Source organism: Trematomus bernacchii, unplaced genomic scaffold, assembly GCF_902827165.1.
Source record: "Trematomus bernacchii unplaced genomic scaffold, fTreBer1.1, whole genome shotgun sequence".
Classification (NCBI taxonomy): Eukaryota; Metazoa; Chordata; class Actinopteri; order Perciformes; family Nototheniidae; genus Trematomus; species Trematomus bernacchii.
Window position 1 is genome coordinate 12,791,457 of NW_022987689.1, and position 20,234 is coordinate 12,811,690.

General features: G+C 41.4%; 3 protein-coding genes across 11 annotated transcripts; 2 read left to right on the forward strand and 1 right to left on the reverse strand.

Annotated features, from left to right (window-relative positions):
- The first annotated feature begins 1,982 nt into the window (after positions 1-1,982).
- On the forward strand, positions 1,983-7,811 carry si:rp71-1g18.1 (uncharacterized protein LOC559922 homolog). The gene is made up of 4 exons (XM_034138181.1): positions 1,983-2,349; positions 2,630-2,769; positions 3,000-3,093; positions 5,575-7,811. The coding sequence occupies exons 1-4, from the start codon at positions 2,106-2,108 to the stop codon at positions 6,534-6,536; spliced, it is 1,440 nt and encodes a 479-aa protein (XP_033994072.1). The 5' UTR covers positions 1,983-2,105; the 3' UTR covers positions 6,537-7,811.
- A 516-nt stretch (positions 7,812-8,327) lies between these two features.
- LOC117488762 (E3 ubiquitin/ISG15 ligase TRIM25-like) lies at positions 8,328-12,576 on the forward strand. 8 transcript variants are annotated; one of them, XM_034137842.1, is made up of 7 exons: positions 8,328-8,559; positions 9,327-9,593; positions 9,677-9,997; positions 10,726-10,809; positions 10,892-10,976; positions 11,061-11,150; positions 11,710-12,576. In XM_034137842.1, the coding sequence occupies exons 2-7, from the start codon at positions 9,336-9,338 to the stop codon at positions 11,808-11,810; spliced, it is 939 nt and encodes a 312-aa protein (XP_033993733.1). In that variant the 5' UTR covers positions 8,328-8,559; positions 9,327-9,335; the 3' UTR covers positions 11,811-12,576. The 8 variants fall into 8 exon arrangements, with proteins under 8 accessions (XP_033993733.1, XP_033993735.1, XP_033993731.1 ...); XM_034137844.1 differs by having other exon boundaries at positions 9,680-9,997; XM_034137840.1 differs by having other exon boundaries at positions 8,338-8,550.
- On the reverse strand, positions 12,223-19,376 carry tox4a (TOX high mobility group box family member 4 a). Of its 2 annotated transcripts, XM_034137837.1 has the most exons (9): positions 18,869-19,376; positions 18,701-18,766; positions 18,274-18,573; positions 17,934-18,179; positions 17,492-17,812; positions 17,130-17,210; positions 16,107-16,817; positions 15,225-15,367; positions 12,223-12,902 (listed from the first exon to the last, which is right to left on the reverse strand). In XM_034137837.1, exons 1-9 carry the CDS (start codon positions 18,965-18,967, stop codon positions 12,851-12,853), a joined length of 2,019 nt encoding a protein of 672 aa, XP_033993728.1. In that variant the 5' UTR covers positions 18,968-19,376; the 3' UTR covers positions 12,223-12,850. The 2 variants fall into 2 exon arrangements, with proteins under 2 accessions (XP_033993728.1, XP_033993730.1); XM_034137839.1 differs by lacking the exon at positions 18,869-19,376 and having other exon boundaries at positions 18,697-18,751.
- Positions 19,377-20,234: the final 858 nt, after the last annotated feature.

A 20,234-nucleotide genomic window follows, 5' to 3' on the forward strand; every position in this document is an offset into this window, starting at 1 on the left:
TTCTTAGCTGCCTAAAACGCAGCCATTCTACCTCTGAGCCTGATTTCCTAGCCTTTGCCCAGGCCTTGTTTATCTCATGTAGGAGACTAGACAATTCAGCAGAAAACCAAGGATTGTCTCGTCCCTTCACTCTAAATTTACGCAGGGGTGCATGTCTATCCATAATTTCCATAAAACCAAGACAAAAATAAGACCATGCAGTTTCAACATCATCACACAGGTGCGAGGTTTAACCTTTTGGACCTTTGTGTCCCTAATTGTGGCTACAACACAGTGATCACTCAGATCATTTGCAAATACTCCCACAGATGAGTATTTATGGGGAACATTAGTTAAGATGAGATCAATTAAGGAGGATTTATTTGGGAACTTAATGTTGGGGCGAGTAGGACTGTCAACAATCTGAGTAACAGTTAAGATCGCCAAGTAGCACTATTTCCTTGAAGTCAAGTTGAGATAAAAGATTTGCCAACGAAGACAAGGAGTCCTTGACAGCTGAGGGGGGTCTGTAACAGCCCACCAGCATGACCTGTTGACCCTTTGCCACTTCAATATTTAAGGCTAAAAATTCGAGTTGCTTACTGATTGATTTGGAAACCAATGTGGTTACACTAAACTTAACCTTTATTAGGTCGGTCGGTACGATATACATTATAACCATTTAAGGATATGTCAGAGGCCAAAATAGATTTATTTAGCCACATTTCTGATAAAACAATGACATCAGCATCAGTCGAGTTCGCCCAAATCTGGATAAAGTCTAGTTTAGGTAAAAGACTGCGCACATTCAAGTGAATGAATCTTGAACAGACCTAGCTTTAAAATCACCAGCAAAGTATGTGAAAGTGTGATTAGAGCTCAAGAAGCAGTCCTGAAGAACCATCATAGCAGGCAAACAAAACAGACAAACATATTTTGCCTGATTGGTTCGGCAAAATATGTTTGTCTGGTGGAGAGGAGGACACTGAACAGGCTGTTGTCCATCATGGATAACCCCACCCCCCTCTCCACCTGCAGCTGGACAGTCAACGGAGCTCCTTCTCCAAAAGACTGCTGCAGCTCCGCTGTCACAAGGACAGATACAGAATTAGAATAGAAGAATTGGGAGGGATGAAACCCTCTTTAATGGTGGGTCACACATGCAGAGCACACAGCACACACAGTGAAATTTGGCAGGAAAACATTCCTGCCCACTGCAATAACTCTGTACAACATATTACCTCTGGCTGGAAGAGAACTCACTTCTCCATAGCTTACATTTATATTCCATTGAATATTCCATTCCTTACACACTTAATGTATAATATCCTGCTCTATATTTTGTTTACTGTAAATTTGTATTTCAACATGTATATTTTCTACTTTTGTAATGCTATTTTATTTCTATTTGAGATATTTACATTTTGAATTGTTTATTTCTAGTCTTTTTTTTCTTCTGCAGCATGAGGTCTAAAACCACCAGACTAAGGGACAGTTTCATCCCACAGGCCATAAGAATGTTAAACATCTGCACTTTTGAAAGAACATACATAACATTCATCTGTTTGCAACTCACATCATATATCAATATTCCAATTACTATAGACTATTCTGCACAGTTTCTATCATATTCTGTTTCTATTATATTCTATTTTATTTTATTTACTTGTACTATTTTATCTGTTTTATTGTGTTGCACTGTTGGAGGAGCCTGTGACCTAAGATTTCCATTGTCTTAACTACAATGTAGCTATGCACACATGACAATAAAAGCCTTGAAACTTGAAACTTGAAACTTTTAATTTCTCTAATGTACTACTATGCCTTGTCTTTTTATGCTGCTGCAAAGCAAACATTTCCCAAATTGGGATCAATAAAGTAGGCTACTTCTTATCTTATCTTTGCTCAGCCCCTCTTATCTCGACCATAGACTGTATGACGATAGACTCCAGTCCCCGCTCCCCTCGGTATTGACTGCGCATGCGCCAGTATGAGACACGCCTCTTCTTCTATCTGGAAGCCATGTGGCTGTGGTTGGTAAATAAATAGCTCTAGTAATTGTAGTCTTTGCTTTTATTCTGAATTTCGGAAACAAACCCTGACATTGCAGCGTCGAGGCAGCAAACATGTCTTCCAGCGTGGTGGACCTCGAGGCGCAGGTGGAGTCGGTGCTCGGCGCGCTGGTCAAAGCTGCGACGGTGGAGTTAACGAAGCTGTTCGAGAGCAGATACCGAGCCTCGGCGATGGATGTGGGCCGCGCTGATGACAATAAGCAAAATAAAACACAGGATACTTTATCGACTGGGGGCACGACACGCAGCATTGGAGTGCAAGTGGACGAGGACATTTGTCCGCTGTTTGAACTTACTGGTGCGTATGTTTGGAGCTTTACATGCTTTCACTTCCTGTTTACGTCCATGGCTAGGCTACAGGATTATATTATACATCCATGGGTTATATGCACGAGGAGAATGCACGCTATATCCTTAACATGCAAAGTACAATTAGTAAGATTATATTCAGTTCAGCTTAAAAAACATGTAATGTTTTTATTTAACTGTTGCCCAAAATCCTGCATGGTGTTCCCCATTGCTAACCCCAAGTGTAAAGGAATGTATGGGTCTTAACCCCTCCCCCTTCTTCTCCACAGACCCCCCTCTGCTCTCAAATGGAGATTGTTTGGAGGAGTGTAGCGAGAAGGAGGTGCAGGGGAGCTCCACTGCCTCACAAACCTTCCTGTTTGAAGATAATGGCCAAGTTCACCCAGAGAGGTCGCCTCTGAAGGAACAGGTCAGTGAGAATTTACAGGGGTGTAAATCAGCTGTGGAATGAAGAGGAACAGGCTGAATGAAACTGTAAACAGCTTTGTGATTGATTGGCTCATTATCACACCCTGGCTTGTTGTTTATCATGGCAGTATTAATTTTTTTTTCATGTTGCCTCAAGGATGTTCTTCATTGTTCCCATTCCATCCAATGTACCGCAGACATGCAAATCGTGTTTGTTTCTTCTTCAAACAGGTTGCGGCAGAGACTGTAGATATGGTGGAGGTGAGCGATATTAAAGAGGAGCCTCCAACTGATGGTGATCCTCACACAGAAGTTGTTTTACAAGGTAAGGAACATGAAACACACGCTGGCAAACACAAGAATATTGCAAATGGGGTTTAGCTTGCAGTGGATTGAAACATTTCTTCCTAAATATACTGTACATTATTTGTAATAAGCACATTTTACCAGTGGGAGTTGCAATTGAGAAAGGAGTAGGAAGTGTTCACATAATCCATGTTTGTTAAGAGCAGACTGGGCTCTGGTTTCAGACAGAGGGTGAAAAGAGGTGCCGCAGGATGAGAAACATAGGTTCACTGATGGAAATCATTTGAATTATGATTGTTTAAAGCAGGGGTGTCAAACTCAATTTCATCGCGGGCCACATTAACATTATGGTTGCATTCAAAAGGCCGGTTGTAACTTTAAGACTATATAAAAATACATATATAAATATTTAATATATATAAAATAACGTATTATATTACATTATTGCCTCTGCATTGGATTATTTTCGGATAGGGTAATAACTTCATAATTGCAAGTCTTTTCAGTGAGCATGTCACAAAATGATTTAAAAAGAAAAGCCAAATTCTGGAAAAAAAGGAAGTGACATTTTGAGAAAAAGGCATATTTTGAAGGAAAAAAAGTCAAATTCTGAGAAAAATGTCAAATTTGAGATGCATTGTGGGACATGTAGTTTATGGGCAACGTGCTTCTGTAAATCGGCCTGTAACCGTATAATAAACATATTATATTCTTTGCAAGCTCTTGTGGGGCCACAGAAAAGGAAGCCACGTACCGGATTTGGCCCCCGGGCCTTGAGTTTGACACCCCTGGTTTAAAGCTTTTTACACAATTGTGCTGTTGAAGAATAACTTTAATACCATAAAGTATGGATGATTTAACATGAGATTACACCATCCATATAACAAAATATAGTCTTTGAACTATCAGGCTCTACCAAGGAAATGTATCTGTGACTACAGAGCAGTAACTTGACACCACTCTTATACAGCTGAAAGTGAAACTATAAAATACGGCACATGTCTGAAAGGAAAAACTGCAAAGAAACCCCAAACATCACAAAACAAATATTGTGAACTGAACACACTTTAAAACAAGTATTTATGGTCTCCTGCACAGATTTGTGATGCTTCAATGATAGAATATGAGGCGGCACGTCATATCAGTGCGTCTACCTGACTTTTTGTTAGACATTTCACAAAACAAATATACACAACTCGGCCACAGAGGAATTCAGGAAAGGCCGCTACACCACCCAAGCTTACAGTCAATTGTGTACTTATGTGTTAAACAAATGACAGAGAAGAGAGAAGTGTAACCTTTAGAGATTTACTATTTCTAAAAAACAAGATGGAAAACAGATGGCAAGACAAGTCAAAATTAGATTTTAATTTTAATTTGACCTTTATTTAACCAGGATAGGTCTCATTGAGATTAAAAATCTATTTTTCAAGAGAGTCCTGGCACAAGAATGGTAACAGCACAGTTGTACAACAGTTAGCCAAAGCATTTACAGACACAGCGACCTGCTTCAAGGTCATTTAGAGTTGCTTTGAGTTTGTTTAGAGACACCAGCTCTCTGAGTTTCAGCTCAATTTGCACCTGGTTCCAAGCCACAGGAGCAGCGTAATTGAACACCCTCTTCCCCAGTTCAGTGCAGACTTTTGGTACAGTTAGATGAAACAAGTCCTCGGAGCGAAGCCGATAAGATCCTGTGGATTTCTGGTTTATGTAGATCCTTAGATAGGGAGCACCAAGAATAGCCTTATATATAAGGATGTGCCTGTGTTTCAGTCTACGCGTGGTCAGGGAAGACCATCCAACACGAGCGTATAGGTTGCAGTGGTGCGTCAATGTTTTGAAATTTGTGATGAATCTCAGTGCACCGTGGTAGATGGTATCCAGCGAGTGAAGGCACTGAGAAGATGCATTCATATAAACCACATCTCCATAATCCAGCACAGACAGAAAGGTTGCAGACACTAGTCTCTTTTTGGCCTCGAATGAAAAACAGGACTAAAGAAATTATTATTTTTACATTTTTTCAAAAGTTCCAGAATGTGTGGCTTAAAAGAAAGAGAATTGTCAATTATAATTCCAAGATACTTATACTGCGACACAGATTCAATCTCCGACCCCTGAATATTGCTAAAGTACACTTGCCACACCTAATAATCTTAACCATATACAGCAGATTTTGTTTTGTTCAAACTGAATTTTTATTTTAAATGTCCTAAATCTAAAGAGAGGACATCATGGCAGCGATGCCTTTGGGCAATACCTTTACTTTCCCCTCACCACTAGACAACTGATTTAAGACTTCAGCCCTGTTTGTTATCATTTACCCATGAACCCCTTTACACTAATCTAATGGCAATTAAATATGTTGGTCCCATGTTTGATTAAGCACTCTGGTCACTTTACATTAACAAAAAATGTATGCCGGTGCAGTTGAAGCTCGATGAAATAAATACGGTGGGAATGAAACACATAATTATAGGTGCATCTTAATCTGTTTCAGTCTCTGCAGCGACATGGAAAGAGGAACCAAGACACGAGTCTCCGCACAGCTCCCCAGAAAAAAAGATGCCTCTCATTATCCATCCAGATATCATTTCTGGGAAGAAGGTTACGTTTGTGTGCCCGTTGATTCTCAAGTCTGGGTCTCCAGCCCCCACACCGGACATTCCACAGAAGCCAATCAAAACGGAGCCTCTGCAAGTCTGCGTCAGCACCGCTAACGGCACCGCCTACAGCCCGTCCCCGTCTGATGGAGCTGCCACTCCTGCTCAGGTTGGGGCTTTGGAAAACATCCACACGCCAGAGGAGACGAAGAACAGCCTCCAAATTACACTGAAATTGTCTCCTCCAGACAAAAAGCTGAAGCATGGCTGTGTGGTGCAACTGGTGGACGTGATGAGGGGGCCAGCATCAGAGGCGAAGCTTCAGGATGCTGTGGCCAAAGGTAATGATGATAACCGTAAAAACAATTATCCTCTGCCCAAAGACCTCCGCCGCCACCAAGGTCTTCACACCGGCCGCCGCCTCTGTTGCTTCACCCCCTGTGAAAACGGTATCTGGCGGCTTCAGGAGGTGGTCGCCCGCTCCCGCGATGGATACCCTTGTAGCAACTGTGGGAAGACGTTCAAGCGAAGGAAGATTCTACGGCGGCACGAGCGCTTTCACTCCGGAGAGAAACCCTATGCATGCCTGAAGTGCTCGAAGTCGTTTGCACTGAGGAAGAGCCTCCGGCGCCACTTGAGGTTCCACACTGGGCAAAGGCCACATAATTGTCCGAAGTGCGGCAAAAGCTTCCGTTTGCGAGAAAATCTGAAAGCACATCTGAGGTTTCACACTGGAGAGAAACCGTTTGACTGCGCCATTTGTGGCAAGACGTTCAGGATCGTCAGGAATCTGGAGAAACACAAACGGGGCTGTTGTGAAATCTTTGTACCTTCATTCAGGACAATTGCTGGCCTGTAGCCGTGGAAACAGATGTCAGTGGCTGGTTTTGGTTGTTGTATCACTTTCTACCTCAGACAAAAAACACTATCACTTTTCTAGATGTAATGTTTAGACAAAGAAGTTAAAGCTATGAGAAGAATTGAAACAATAATCCAGTTTCATTCCAGAAAGAATTTAACAACCAACATGAAGAGGTGCATTATGATCTGGCTGTTTTTACATTTGTACCTATACTACTGATTAGTTTTCTTACACAATTTTTCTTTGTTTATTATGCCTTGCCATATTTTGCCTATTGTGATTTTGGACCAATAGTGAGACTTTTCGTTAGATTTCAAATCCCTACCCATCTGGTGCCCCCCCATTGGACCTTATAACCGGAAAATTATATACAGTAGTCAACGGCAAGAGACAAAACATGTTTTGATCCTGTTTACATTTTGTCGTGAAAAACACATTTGATGTTTTTCATGTGAGAACCTACTGGGACAAAACATGGGATCTTTGCTTCATCAGGAGAAAGAAAACTGCGACTTGACTTGCAAAATAACCTTTGCATTGACAAACGTCATGTGTAATTCATGGCCCAATTTTAAATTGATCCAAAACCTTATTTATCTGTCGCCTTTGACTACTGTTGATTTCCCCCAAAAATAAGGTGCCATGCTGTTGCAGTGGAAGGTATTCACTAGACCTTCTGAGAAACACATGGTCATTCCTTTAAAGAATCCCTCCACTTAGCAATTAAAGCAACATTTGTGCCGAAGTGCTCTGCAGCTTTTGGAGGTTGTTGTGTCTTGTTAAATGTTTTGCTTTGACAAGGACGGAAGGAAGGTAGTTGCTTATTGTTTGGTTGGCAAAAAAGATTATCTTTCTGTGCCATGATTATATATGGTTTTTCCACTGATGTTTGTTTTTTTTGTTGTGTATACTGTTTTTGTTTTCATGTGTTTATACTATACTTTTTTTCACTTTATACTCATGTCTCTTACCAAAAAGGTTTAGTTTTATATTTCTGTTATGATGACTGAATGTATGTAGATGTCCTTACCTTCATGACCAAGATGTCAAAGTCTATCCATGCTGACTATAAGAAATCTAGTTCTTATGTTAAAACCGTTTTGAATGACAAAAGTACTAAAGTGTACTTATGGCCAAACAAATTTGATCACATGTTGTCTTTTTTTGTAAAAGAATCTAAAAAGTTGTTATAGTCCTCATTCATGTCAGATTTCTTTTAAACTTCTGATACTAAATAACATTGTGTTTTAATAAAAAAAATGGTGACATGTATTTTGTTGTCTGCACCCTCGAACAGCTCTCTCATAATCACCCAATATAAAAGATTTATATTTTAACTAATGTATTCATTGATCGGTTGATAGACGAATTACTCTAGCATTATAGTTCTCCTATAAAGCCCTTTTAAACGTATGGTTAATTAACTGCATGTCTTAAAATCTAGACTGTGTAATTCTTTGAATAAGACTCATATGCAGTGGTGGGAAATGTAAGTAATGTAATGTAACGTTGTCAGAAGGAAAAAAGGAGTAGGCCTACATGGTGAAGTCATGGTTTAAAGAGGAATATATAGTAAAATATCATGATTTGTGATCTTATTTATGCTTTTTTAACAATCGTAATCTGTTAAGAAACAAGAAATTAAGGCTTCAACATAAATATACTGGAGCAAAATAACAAAACTGTCTTCCAAAATGTAGAAGAGTATCGGTGTAAAGTAGGGTCAAATATATGTTTGAGTTAACACCAGAGTTCCCATCATGCTTTGGGTGATGTAAACAGGAAGTAGTCAGTTAGCTCCGCGCTACGGGAAGCGTAGCTATTTCATGTGCCGCATTTTTCAACCTAATATATACATTTGTGTTAATTAACACCATGAAAAGTAATGCAAAATTAGCATATTTTGTTTAGCTTTCACTGTAAAAATTGTTTTAGTTGCAGACAACAAATAATGTGATTGATATGATTGATCCTGAACGTCATATCTCTGGACATGGGAGAAACGGAGAGGGTACGTTAAGTGAGTAAATACATGTTGTATTTTCAGTGAAGCTCTGACTCGAGAAGATAATATGTTTCAGTTTATTTGGATAGTTGGACTAACCCACAGGAACCAATAACATCACAGCTCTGTGTCATGTAACGTTAGTCGAGCCAAGACGGTCTGGACTTTGAGCACTTTTATTGATTACGTTTATTGCGCTGTTATTCGTGTTAATAGTTGGTCAGAATCATAGACTGTATATATAAAGGTCAGAATACACTTAGTGGTAGAAGGACTGTTCAGTGACTGGACTTCAACAAAACATTTTCAAACTAGCAACAACTCAATTCAGCCCAGAAGAGTTCAGATATTTACTGTGAATTTGTTTTACACTCTGTAATAATGTCAATAAGTAAGCAATTTTATTTCTTATTTTTGTTCACTCTAATAATGACATTTGGGCGATTTTTGTCTGTATTCAACTTTAAAACTGAGTTATTTAGAGACTCTCTTTGCTTAGGCCACGCCCACCAGGAAGTACATTTATAAACATGCAGCAGTGCTTTCGCTTTGAGAAATGTGTGTACGGAAGATTTAACTGACAAGTGTTACTGAGGTTGTGTTACTCAACTTTAACTTTTAAGGTAGGAACCCTTTTGCTGTTTAACTGCCAAGATCATGCGCTAAGGCTCACTGGTTTTTCAAAAACAAACAAGTTTTACAAGGCAGCAGCTGAGTGCTGGACAAACTCTGCAGTTAACTCCTTACTGTCCCCTCTTTTCATGCTCTCTTTGAACAAATAGGGATCAAGTATGGAAGATACAGAGAAATCAAAGCTTGAGGAGATGCTGATGTGCCCGGTGTGTCAGGACACATTCAAGGACCCCCGACAGCTGTCCTGTGGTCACACCATTTGTATGGTCTGTCTGGAAAACATGATGGATCACTCCTCAGACGGCCCTTTCCGCTGCCCAGACTGTAGGGAATCTTTTGGACCCATCGTAGAGGTGCAGAAGAGCTACGCCCTGGCCAATATTGTAGAGCATTTTAGGGTGATCAAGAGGAGGAGGGTATGTGCTATAATGACATGACCGTGACACTGTTGAGAATACACATGGACAAATGTCTCACAAACCTTTCCCTTTTTTCAAAGCAGGAGGAGCAGACAAAAAGTGTGTACTGTGACTGCTGCCCGGAGGAAAAAACCCTGGCCTTCAAAACGTGTCTGAAGTGTGAGGTGTCGCTGTGCAAAGAACATGTCAAGGACCACCTGGAGCTCCCTGTGTTCACCGGACACCCTTTGGTTAGCCCTCTGGGGGACCTCCTGGAGAGGAAATGCCCACATCACGAGGACAAGGTGCTGAGGTACTACTGCAACGCGTCCATGCGCTACATCTGCAACGTGTGCACACTGGAGAGCAAGCAGCACAACCTGGCAACCGAGGCCTCCTCTGTCCTGCGAAGACAGCTGACTGTGAGCTTCAGAAACACACTTTTACACTGTATTACATGAGAAACATCTTGGCATCATTATGTTATTAGGAAAAAAGTTGGATTTACAAAGGAAGTTTGTTGTGTCTACACTCGTTTGTTGAACATTTCTTCTGGGAGTAGCACACGGGTAGGGGATTCCTGTTGATGCATGTTGTGCAGAGAAACAGGATTTTCTGGTTCCTCAGAATCTCAAAGTCTGACTGAAAATCTTTATGCGATCTATGGGACTCATTTAGTTTTTTGTGGGGATCCCATAGAATCCAAAGATGCAAATATGTAGGCTGTACATGTTTTACTCATTGAAACATATTGCTTACATGAAAATATAGAAAAAGCAGATACATAATATGCTGTATATATAACTGTCAGATAGTTTAGAATAAGATGATTTATTTTTCAACTACTTATTCTAAGACACTTCAGGCAAAAACATAATTTTCATGAAAAGATAATTTTTTTTAAATTATTTTCATATAACCTTTACCAAACAAATATGTTTTTTTAAGTCTGGAGAATAACATTTGTGGGCTGGAATATCTCTGCAGCTCCAATGTACTTTATTCAAAATGTTTTTTTCTTAAACACATATTTATCCTTTAATAATTCAGTAGTCCATATTGCGATGTCAATTAATTGTGCGGGCCTAATTTAGACAATTGGATTTTCAGGGGTTTTAAGTAGAACTGTGTTTGTGTATGTATTTAACAGGAGTACATGGACCAACGCTTCGAAATGCTTAAGGCGCAAATTGTAGAATCCAGAGACAATTTGCAAAAAGAAATCCTACGTCAAGTAAGCTTTGTTTTCTTAATATCTGTTATTCTTAAGTTTGTTTTCAACACTTCAGATGTAATATGTATTTCCCTCCTGACAGAAACAGAGAGTGATCCCCGCCGCCTCGCCACTCAACAGTGTCACAGTGGTGCTGCTCTTCCTGTGGTTCATCGTTCTGTATTACGGTAAGAGATGATAAACCCTAGAACTTTTTGTCTTGTGTGTGTGTGTACGTGCACCCACTGATGTCTGTCCTTGTTTCCCACCAGCCTACAACTACTCTGTGGAAAACCAGTTGCTAACAGAGGCGCTGGAAAAACAGCAGAACCGTGTGCATCACGTTTATTCCACCATTGCAGGTAACAAGAGAGGCATGCAGAAAGAAGTTGTAGGTTAACATTACATTATGTTTCAGTTAGCTGACGCTTTTATCCAAAGTGACCTATAATAAGTGTATTCAACCATAAAGAAACAAACTCAAAAAGCAAGAAATGGCTACTGCATTAGCTTTAAAAAAAAAAAAAGAAACCTTACTTTTTGTATTGGCAGTCAACACAGGTTGTTTATCAGTGCACTTACTGCTGTCCTTATATCAATAGGGAGCTTGTTCCACCATTTCCTTATTAACAAAAGCTCATTGTGGATTCAACAACTTTAAAAACAATAACTTGTGGGTTAGACTTAGAGTATATTTCCCTAAATCTCTAAATATTCCTTTATTGGCCTAATAATAGTACATAAAGTGACAACTCCCTATATTAATCTTAGTGCAAAACCTAAATTTGTAAGATACAATTAATTCTGTGACATTTTCTCAGAGTTTGAGCAACTTTCTGTCCGATCTGATGCTCCACCTAAATGGAGACCTCCTTAAGAAGTTAGTTCATTTGTATAATCATTTATTTTTCCTCTTCGTAGAACTCTTGGTAGGACATCCAATGAAAAGACACAAACCTCTGGAGACAGGAGAAGCCACAGGAGACGATCTGATAGAACATTGGAATGGAAATGTCAGTTGAAGAGAACAATTTGTTTGTGTTGGAATACATTTACTATCCTGATGGAGGTGCTATAATCTGTCTATGAAGAAAACCATTGTCTGCCTTAAAGAGAGATAATCAGACAATGATTGTGTTGCATTTTAACATCCTGGTTTTGGCCATATACGTATGGGATATGATGTTAACATGACTATTCTCGTGACTTGTCATGATTCTAAAATGATCCGATTTGAGGCTGGTCTGGATCGTTTCTGTAATGGCTAAGTTGCTTCAATATTTGAAGATTCACTTTTAGATTTCTGGCTGCCTTAATTGTGCCTCGTTTACTACTCTGGCTTTGGCTTGATCAAATCAAATATCCTTTGAGTAAAGTCCTGTTTTAAGTACTAAAGTAACACAGCTTTAAGAAACGAAGTCAAGAGAGAGAACACTGATTTGAGCACACCTGCTGTTTTATTAAGAAAACATTTAAGTCGAGTATTTTTTAACAACAATGAAGAGAATGTTTTACAAAAAAAAGGAAAGGCAGTATCAAACCAAAAAGGCCACTGTTTCAGTCCTAACCAAGGTATACACAGTGGAACATGTTTTTCCTTAGCATGTAGTAAAGACAGAATTGGAATTGTTAGTTCAGAGACATAAAACAACATTTCAGGCATTTCAAATCAGTGAGAACTGTACAATCGCGTCTTAAACTGCTGGAAAAAGGTTGAAATGGTGGTCCAATGTCCAAAGTATAAAATGACTGGTATGGCCTTCATTTGAAATAAAAAAACTAAGAGAATACCAGACTAACTTTGATAATTTATTGTGATGATCTTTTCTTTAGCTGCCTTGACGTCTCTCAACTAAAAGCTGTACACATAACACTACATTATTTCCCTGGCAAAATATTAATATTGAATCCTTGTTTAGTAGCATCTACTTGTAACTGTCAAACTTGTAGTAGAAATCAGAGAAATGCATGTTTCTGTGCTGCATTGGTACTGCAATCGTCTTTCAACTGTTAACACGTCTCCTATTTAAAAGGTGTTTTGATGATGTGCAACAGCTGCTCTCTATTTCACCATGGCCTGATTCCGGAATGAGCACCACGCCCTGAATATGTTTCTGAAAAAGAGAAAATGTACATTTTAGAAAAGGTTTTTCTTTTATACACTTCTGAACAAAATCTTGAGACCGCGGGAAAAATTACAAGAATTCTCTTTTCGCACTGATGGATCGTAACTAGGTTGTAAGTAGAGCTTCAAAATGCAAAAAGAATAGAGACCAAAAATAGAGAGCAGGCAATTTAAACTCAAAAGTTTAAGAACATAAAAAAACAGAACTTAAAGTGTCGAAAATTAACTGAGTAGTGAGGAGCCCCACTGTTGTTGTTGATAACTTCACAAATGTGTTTCGGCATGCATGATGTGAGTGTTTCCTGGAGGCTGGTGGGAACGTTGCTCCATGTGGAGAGGATGGCTTCACAAAGGGCATCCACGGTCTGGAACTGCCTCCGTTTTTATAAACTTCCCTTCCATCCATCCCCAAACGTTCTCAATGGGATTTAGATTAGGGGAACACCAAGGATGGTCCAAAAGAGCAGCGTTATTCTCCTGGAAGAAGTCCATCATCAGGCAGGCGTTGTGAACTGCAGCGCTGTCCTGTTGAAAGACCCAGTCATCACAAACTAGGCCCTCAGTCAAGAGGGACGCCCGCTGCAACCTCTCCACATAGCCAGCTGCCGTTTGACGCCCCTTCACAACCTGAAGCTCCATTGTGCCATTGAAGGAAAAAGCACCCCAGATCATGATGGAGCCTCCACTGTGCCGCGTAGACAACATCTCCAGTGGGATCTCCTTGTCATGCCAGTAACGTTGGAAGCCATCCGGACCATCCAGTTCAGAGAATAAAACGTTCTTCCACCTTTCAATGTCCCATGTTTGGTGCACCCTTGCAAAGTCCAGACGGGCAAGTTTGTGGCGTGGGAAGAGACGTGGCCTTCGAAGACGTTTTTTGTTCTTTAAGCCCTTCTCTCGCAGACGCCATCTCATGCTTATTGGGCTGCAGTCAGCATCCATAATGGCCTTCATTTGGGTCGAGGATTGGCCTGTGTCTTTACAAACAGCCCATAGGATCCTCCGGCTCAGCGCAGGTTAATTTGTTTTGGGTCTATCGCTTGACTTTTTTGTGCCGTAACCCTCTTCTTTTAAGAAATGTAAAATGACCGTCTTACTGCGTCCAGCCTCGGCAGCGACAGCGCATAGGGATGGGTACCGAGCCCCGGTATGAAAGGGGCCCCGGGGATGAATTATTAAAGACAGTGGTACCGTTAAGCTCCAACGTTATCGGTCTTTTTATCGGTACTGGAGACATTTAAAAAATACATGTCATATGTATTATTGCGACACAAACATTATATTGCAGTTTTAGTTTCGCCAACTCCGTTACTAATATGCAAAAAGATTGCAAAATGCGTCTATGATTATTTTTAGTATTTTCGATCTTTCCAATCCAGACGAGAGATCTCTCCCCGCCTGTGTGCGAGGAGGCGGGGCAGTTTACACACACGCAGCTGATACATGCAGCAACACACACACATGGCGGAGATGGCGGATAGAACTAAGCGCTCCAAGGTGTGGTTCAACTTTACCCGTCTCGATGTGGACAATGCTCGTTGCCAAAAGTGCAATGAGAGTTTAGCATGGAAGGGCGGTAACACGAGCAATTTGTCTAAACATTTAGCAAAAGTGCTCCACATTCAGATGGAGAAATGCAACGTTTTCGACTGTCTTTCTAGTAGCTCTGTAGCCCCATCCACGAGTAACGTTTCCACGTCAGGTATGTTATGTATACCCCATCTGTGTTGCTCTGTACCACTGTGTTACTGCAGAAAATACTTGTTTTTTACAGTTCTATAAGTTCACATTATTTACAATTTGTTTAATTAATTTACCTTTTTTAAAAGAACCGATAAGAGTACCGTTAAAGGACCGGATTGATAAGCGGTATCGATAGTAGTACCGTTAAAACCTTAACGATACCCATCCCTAGTTGCGATAGGCCTTGCTTGTGCAGCTCAACAATCCTGCCACGTTCAAAGATAGAAAGTCTTTTTGCCTTTGCCATCAGGAGGTCATGACAGTGTAAAAACCTGATTGAAAATTACATGAGATTTTTCCGCAGATTTTGACTTTTTAAATAAGGCTATGGTCTTAAACTTTTGACGTTTGAGTTTAATTGCAGTTTTCGTTAAATTGCCTAGTCTCTATTTTTGGTCTCTTGTTCCTGTTTCTTCTTTTTGCATTTTGAAGCTCTACTGATAACCTGGTCACGATCCACCAGTGCGAAATGCAAATTCTTGTAATGTCCCCCCCGGTCTTAAGATTTTGTTCAGGAGTGTATGTGCTGAAAGCAAAATGAAAAGCATGTTTATAGACGTGTACAAACCTGCAGTGAGTGGCCACACATTCGTTGCTGCAGTATTCCTTGTCCCAGTCGTCGCTCTCCACCGCGGGGTTGCTGCAGCCCGTCCTCACACACACACCCCCCACAGCCGCCACATCGCTGGACCCATTCACCTCCATGTCCTCCTGGAAAACAGTTGGGAGAGCAGCATCAGTATGGCTACAGTACTGTGTTTCTGTACACTGATTTGGGATCATCACAGTGGGTGATATTTTTCCTGGTGCACTATGGGGAACATTTTAAGAGGTTACATTTCTAACAATTTATTGAGAAAAATGCTGTGCTTTATAAATAATTGAATCTTACATATTGGTTATATATAATGGATATATTCTATGTACTTAGTGGGAAACACTGCTCTGTAAGTATTAACCCTTTTTAGATACTTTTGGAATGTATTTCAATTAAAGAAGGACAATTCACCACATTTATTTTTCATTTGATGTTAAAACAGGTTGTTTTGAAAAAACAAACAAAAGTTATTAATATCCACTCTGATTTAAAACTAACATTATAGTTGCAGCAGAATTGAGAAGGGATCAAATTTAAGGCAGAACATGGCCAACATTTCAACAACTTTGACCCGGTGGAACCTGAATAATATCCAGCACTTCTTAAAAATAAAGATTATGCTGCCACAACAGTGTGGTGCTAAAAAATGTATTATGTGTATTATTGTATTGTATTCCATCATTTGATTATTTCAGTTTTATAAATCTATTTTATTTGTTATTTTATGAATAAAAAATGTTCATGCGGTTTTACTACCATAACTGTTTATTATAGCTTTTTTCTTTTTGGTTTCAAATGATATTATTTTCTTCTTATTTTGTGGCTTTTCAGTCATCTTTGAACTGCACTTACCTCATCTGAGTGCAGCACCTCTGTGACCTCGTCGTCGTCCGCACTGCCCGACGTGTCAGCAGAGATCACCTGCAGCGAGACCACCGCAGCCTGGGCGGAGGTAGTGGGGGTGGAGGACACGGCCATCGTGTTGGGGACCATAATGGGCAGGGTCTCTTTGCCCTGCAAGGACGAGGGAACTATTTTAATCTGGAGTGGAGGGGGAGACATAGCCGCCACGCTCACAGGGAAGCCGGCCGAGGAGTTCCCCCCCTGCGGCTTGGCCTGTAACGGTGGAGGAGCGGGGGCCATTTGCTGTAGCCGGGGCGGGGGCGGCGCGTTCTGCATCTGCTGCAGCGGGGGCGGCTGACGAGAAGCCCCCACCACCACCAGGGAGGGGTGCAGAGAGCGGACCACCCCGGGCAACATGGTCACCACCTGCCCCCCCGCCTGCAGCAGGTGCTTGGGGATGATGATCTTGGTGACAGTCTGGGTGTGGGGGGGTGCAGCCGCTGGAGCCGGGGACTTGTTGGCCCCCGTGCGGGAACGCGTGGCCCTCTCCGGGACGTCCAGGATGATGTTGGAGGCGCAGATGTTGGTGATGGTGTTCTCCTCCAGGCTGGTGGCATTCTGGCGGTTGGCATGGTGACCGGCGTAAGGAAGGGCTGCAGGGGGCGGGTGGGACACGGGGGGAGGAGGAAGAGGGGCGGTGTCCATCTCCTCAGTGGCGGGCTGTGGTGAAGAAAGATACGTGTTGCTATTGTTGTTATTGCTTTAAAGAAGGACATTTTATTTTAGGCATCCGTTTGCACAAACGTCTTTAATGCCGTAGTTGGGGTTAAACTATGGAGCTCATTACCAACTGATTCAAAGAGCTGTACCAACATCTTTAGTTTTAAGAACTGGGAGAGGGATTTCTCTGTTGCTCTTTAAAACATTTCCCCCCCATTAATTGTGGGGTTTCTGTACACACTGTATCACCTCTGAGACAAATGTGTTATATTTGTTATTGGGCTATACAAGTCAAATTTCACATGATCTTACCTGTGTGAGCTGGTTGGCTTTATACGCTGCCAAGGCTTTCAAATACTCCTTCTTGGCTGCATCAGTCTTTCTCTTATACACCTAGTGGAGACAAGTACCACCATTATAAATCATATTTCTCTCCAATTAAACTTATGACATGTTACATGTTAGACGCTTTTATCCAAAGCGACTTACATACTCAATACTGTGGACAATCCCCACAGGAGCAATTTGGGGTGAAGTGTCTTGCCCAGGGATACAACGACATGCTGACTGCAGTGGGGTTTGAACCTGTGACGCCCTGATCCCAACACCAAGGCTCTATCCACTGCGCCACACGCCTCCACTTATGTTGTGTATATAAATATGTGTTCCTATACCTGTTTCTGTTCCTCAGCCAGGCTGTCCCACATGGAGGCCACAATCTTTGACACCTCCCCAAAGGAGGCGTTGGGGTTCTGGCCTTTAATGGCTGCCTGTGTGTCTCTGAAGAACAGGGCGTACGCTGACACAGGCTTCTGTGGTTCATTCGGGTCTTTCTTCTTCCGTCCTTTCTTAGCACCCAGCGCTGCAGACATTGAGGCCGGCTTCCCCCCGCCCCTCCTGCCCGCTGCTGGAGCCACTGAAGACGTGAGAGCAGGGTGGGAGGACATGTGGGCGAGGGAGGAGAGATACAGGGGGGAGTCTACAAGCACACTCCTCTGAGGAAGGATAGGGAAAATGGAAGAGAGGGGAAAGTAGGTATTAGCTGTAGGCTCTTAAACATAAAATCCAAAATGTAAACAAGAAGTAAACATTAACATAGGCAGGTAAAGCCCTCACCTTGAAGTCATCCATGTCCTCATCCTGCAGCGAGCCGGCTGGGGATGGTGTTGCACAGAGCGTCTGGTCCAGTGTGTCTGAATGATGCCCGATGCCATCCCCCCCGAGACCCAGTGCCAGCTCCGCCGGGTTAATGGTGCTCAACTGGCTGCTTACCAAAAGACCATGGCTGATGTCCCCGAGTTGGACATCAATGGTCATGGGGGATGAACTGCTGAAATGTGAACCGCTGGAACTCCCAAGTTCCTGCAGGGGGATGAGAACACAAAAAGATGAAAACATTTGCAAATATAAACCACTTATGGATATCTGTTTGAGGGTCCACGGGTAGAGCGCTCACCAGAGCAGAGGAGCTTAGCAGGGCCCCCCCTCCGCCCTGGCCCATTGCCGCAAGGTTCAGCTGCTCCAGGCCTTGAGACCCGGAGTTCACATAAGTGGAAGCGAAGGAAGGGTCATTGGCTGCCACCACCAGGTTGCTGACAAGGCTCCGGGATCCTGGAGGCCCAACGGTGCCGTCTGACCCATCTGTCATCTCATAGTGGGAAACTCCATCATTGATCCTCAGACGGGGGTCCGGATCCAGGGAGATGGGGGGAATCTCAAACACTTCATCACCGAGACTGGGAGTATGGAATGTTTGCTGTATGTGGGGAAAGACACAGAGCACATATTGAGTTTTCATTAAACTAAAAACAGATGTAAAGATAAACACAGTGAAGATGGTTACACTGCACTAACATGATACTTGAATAAACTCACTCACTCACCTCGGCAGACAAGAAAGGGTGGCCCGCTCCACTGATGGTGAGATAAGTGTCGCCGCCTTCTGGAAACTGAAACAAACCGTTAGCATGAAACTAAGTCATGTACATCTTCGACATGAATACAAGTTATAGCTGTCAATTTGAGATGAATACTTGTTTACATTGGGTTACCTTGTTTTCCTCAGAGTATCCGCCATATGCTTGTGTGTCCAAAAACTCCGAATCATTTTGAGCACAACCATCCGAAAGAGAATAAAAATTCAGGTCCATTTTGAGAGGATTTACTTACATGTAAATAAACTATCGCACACGTTGTATACTTGTTTGACAAACTGTACTTCTTAACTCCCTACTCATTCAAGTCTAATGTTCCAACATGAACTAAAACCGCTAGCTGGAGTTAGCGGCTAGCTAGCTAATCCCTCCCGGTTTGCATAACGTTACGGTGGATGAGATGATGCTAAACTAGCTTAGCTTCGAAGCCCTTGGCAGAACTGGGACACTTCAGTATTTCGAGGCTGTTGGAAGCCAAATAATCCATATAGTAGCAAAATTATACGTTTTAGCCCCCCGGGGAGCAAAGTTTACAGGAGACCCAGCCTGTTTTATACAGTATGGGGGCCCAACACATGCCCATTCATATGCTGGTGTGATGCTACTACCATATCCTAGTAGCTAGTGTCGGGTTCACGGTCTGTGGGAAATATTGCGATTGCCTCATGAAACACTAGTGTTAACCGTAAATTACCTTAATTATTTGCTTTGTGTCGCCTATGTGACTTGTTAAGCCATAGACAACTAGTATTATTAAGCAAAAAGCTTAAACTGTTTTCACAACCGTTTTTCTTATTTTAACGTTTTGTTAACCAGTAGAATACGAAATAATTTCAATTTACATTTGAAGTACACAATGAAACTACGGAGAACCCCAAGGGTCAAATGGCAGGAAAATAAATAGTGATTATTTTCATAAAGTAGTTTTGTTTGCATACAGTAGCCAAGTACAGTACGTGTAAGTATGCATATAAAGACAAGTGACATTTTGTTACTTAAAAGGCCATAACAAAGCTGTAAGGGTCTGTAAAATAGGTATGTAAATATACAATTACAAAACTTTCCTTGAATAATATTAGTTTATTTTATTATTTATATGTTTTTATTTACTTTCCTTACCTTCTGCAGCCATCTAATGGTATGTTTGAATGGGTGAAAGATGCATTGGTTTTTATTGTCAACATGTAATATTGTGATCTACCTGTGAAATATTTCACTTAATCCCTTAACTTCACTCCAATGCTACAATCACATTTGGGTTGGTTTTTGTACATTTGTTGACCTTTAAATAACCTTTATCACATGTATTTAATATATTTACTGTTGGAAAGCAAGTTTAGTAAGGGATTAGTTATATTTTGAATATAGTGGAAGAACTCAATAACATCTCAGCCACCATGTTCCAGGAAAATCAATAGATGTAGAACATGTACTGTATATATTAGTCAACTTTAAGCAGTTCATATCTACTACTATCAGATAC

Excerpts from the sequence above, each read along its gene's own strand:
- si:rp71-1g18.1 (XM_034138181.1), top strand. The coding sequence starts at position 2,106 with ATGTCTTCCAGCGTGGTGGACCTCGAGGCGCAGGTGGAGTCGGTGCTC. Across the intron at positions 2,350-2,629 it reads TCCGCTGTTTGAACTTACTG|ACCCCCCTCTGCTCTCAAAT; the intron begins GTGCGTATGTTT and ends TCTTCTCCACAG. Across the intron at positions 3,094-5,574 it reads CACAGAAGTTGTTTTACAAG|TCTCTGCAGCGACATGGAAA; the intron begins GTAAGGAACATG and ends AATCTGTTTCAG.
- LOC117488762 (XM_034137840.1), top strand. Across the intron at positions 9,998-10,725 it reads TCCTGCGAAGACAGCTGACT|GAGTACATGGACCAACGCTT; the intron begins GTGAGCTTCAGA and ends TGTATTTAACAG. Across the intron at positions 10,810-10,891 it reads AAAAAGAAATCCTACGTCAA|AAACAGAGAGTGATCCCCGC; the intron begins GTAAGCTTTGTT and ends CCCTCCTGACAG.
- tox4a (XM_034137837.1), bottom strand. The coding sequence starts at position 18,967 with ATGGACCTGAATTTTTATTCTCTTTCGGATGGTTGTGCTCAAAATGAT. Across the intron at positions 18,180-18,273 it reads TGCTAAGCTCCTCTGCTCTG|GAACTTGGGAGTTCCAGCGG; the intron begins GTGAGCGCTCTA and ends ATCCCCCTGCAG. Across the intron at positions 17,211-17,491 it reads TGGCTGAGGAACAGAAACAG|GTGTATAAGAGAAAGACTGA; the intron begins GTATAGGAACAC and ends TGTCTCCACTAG.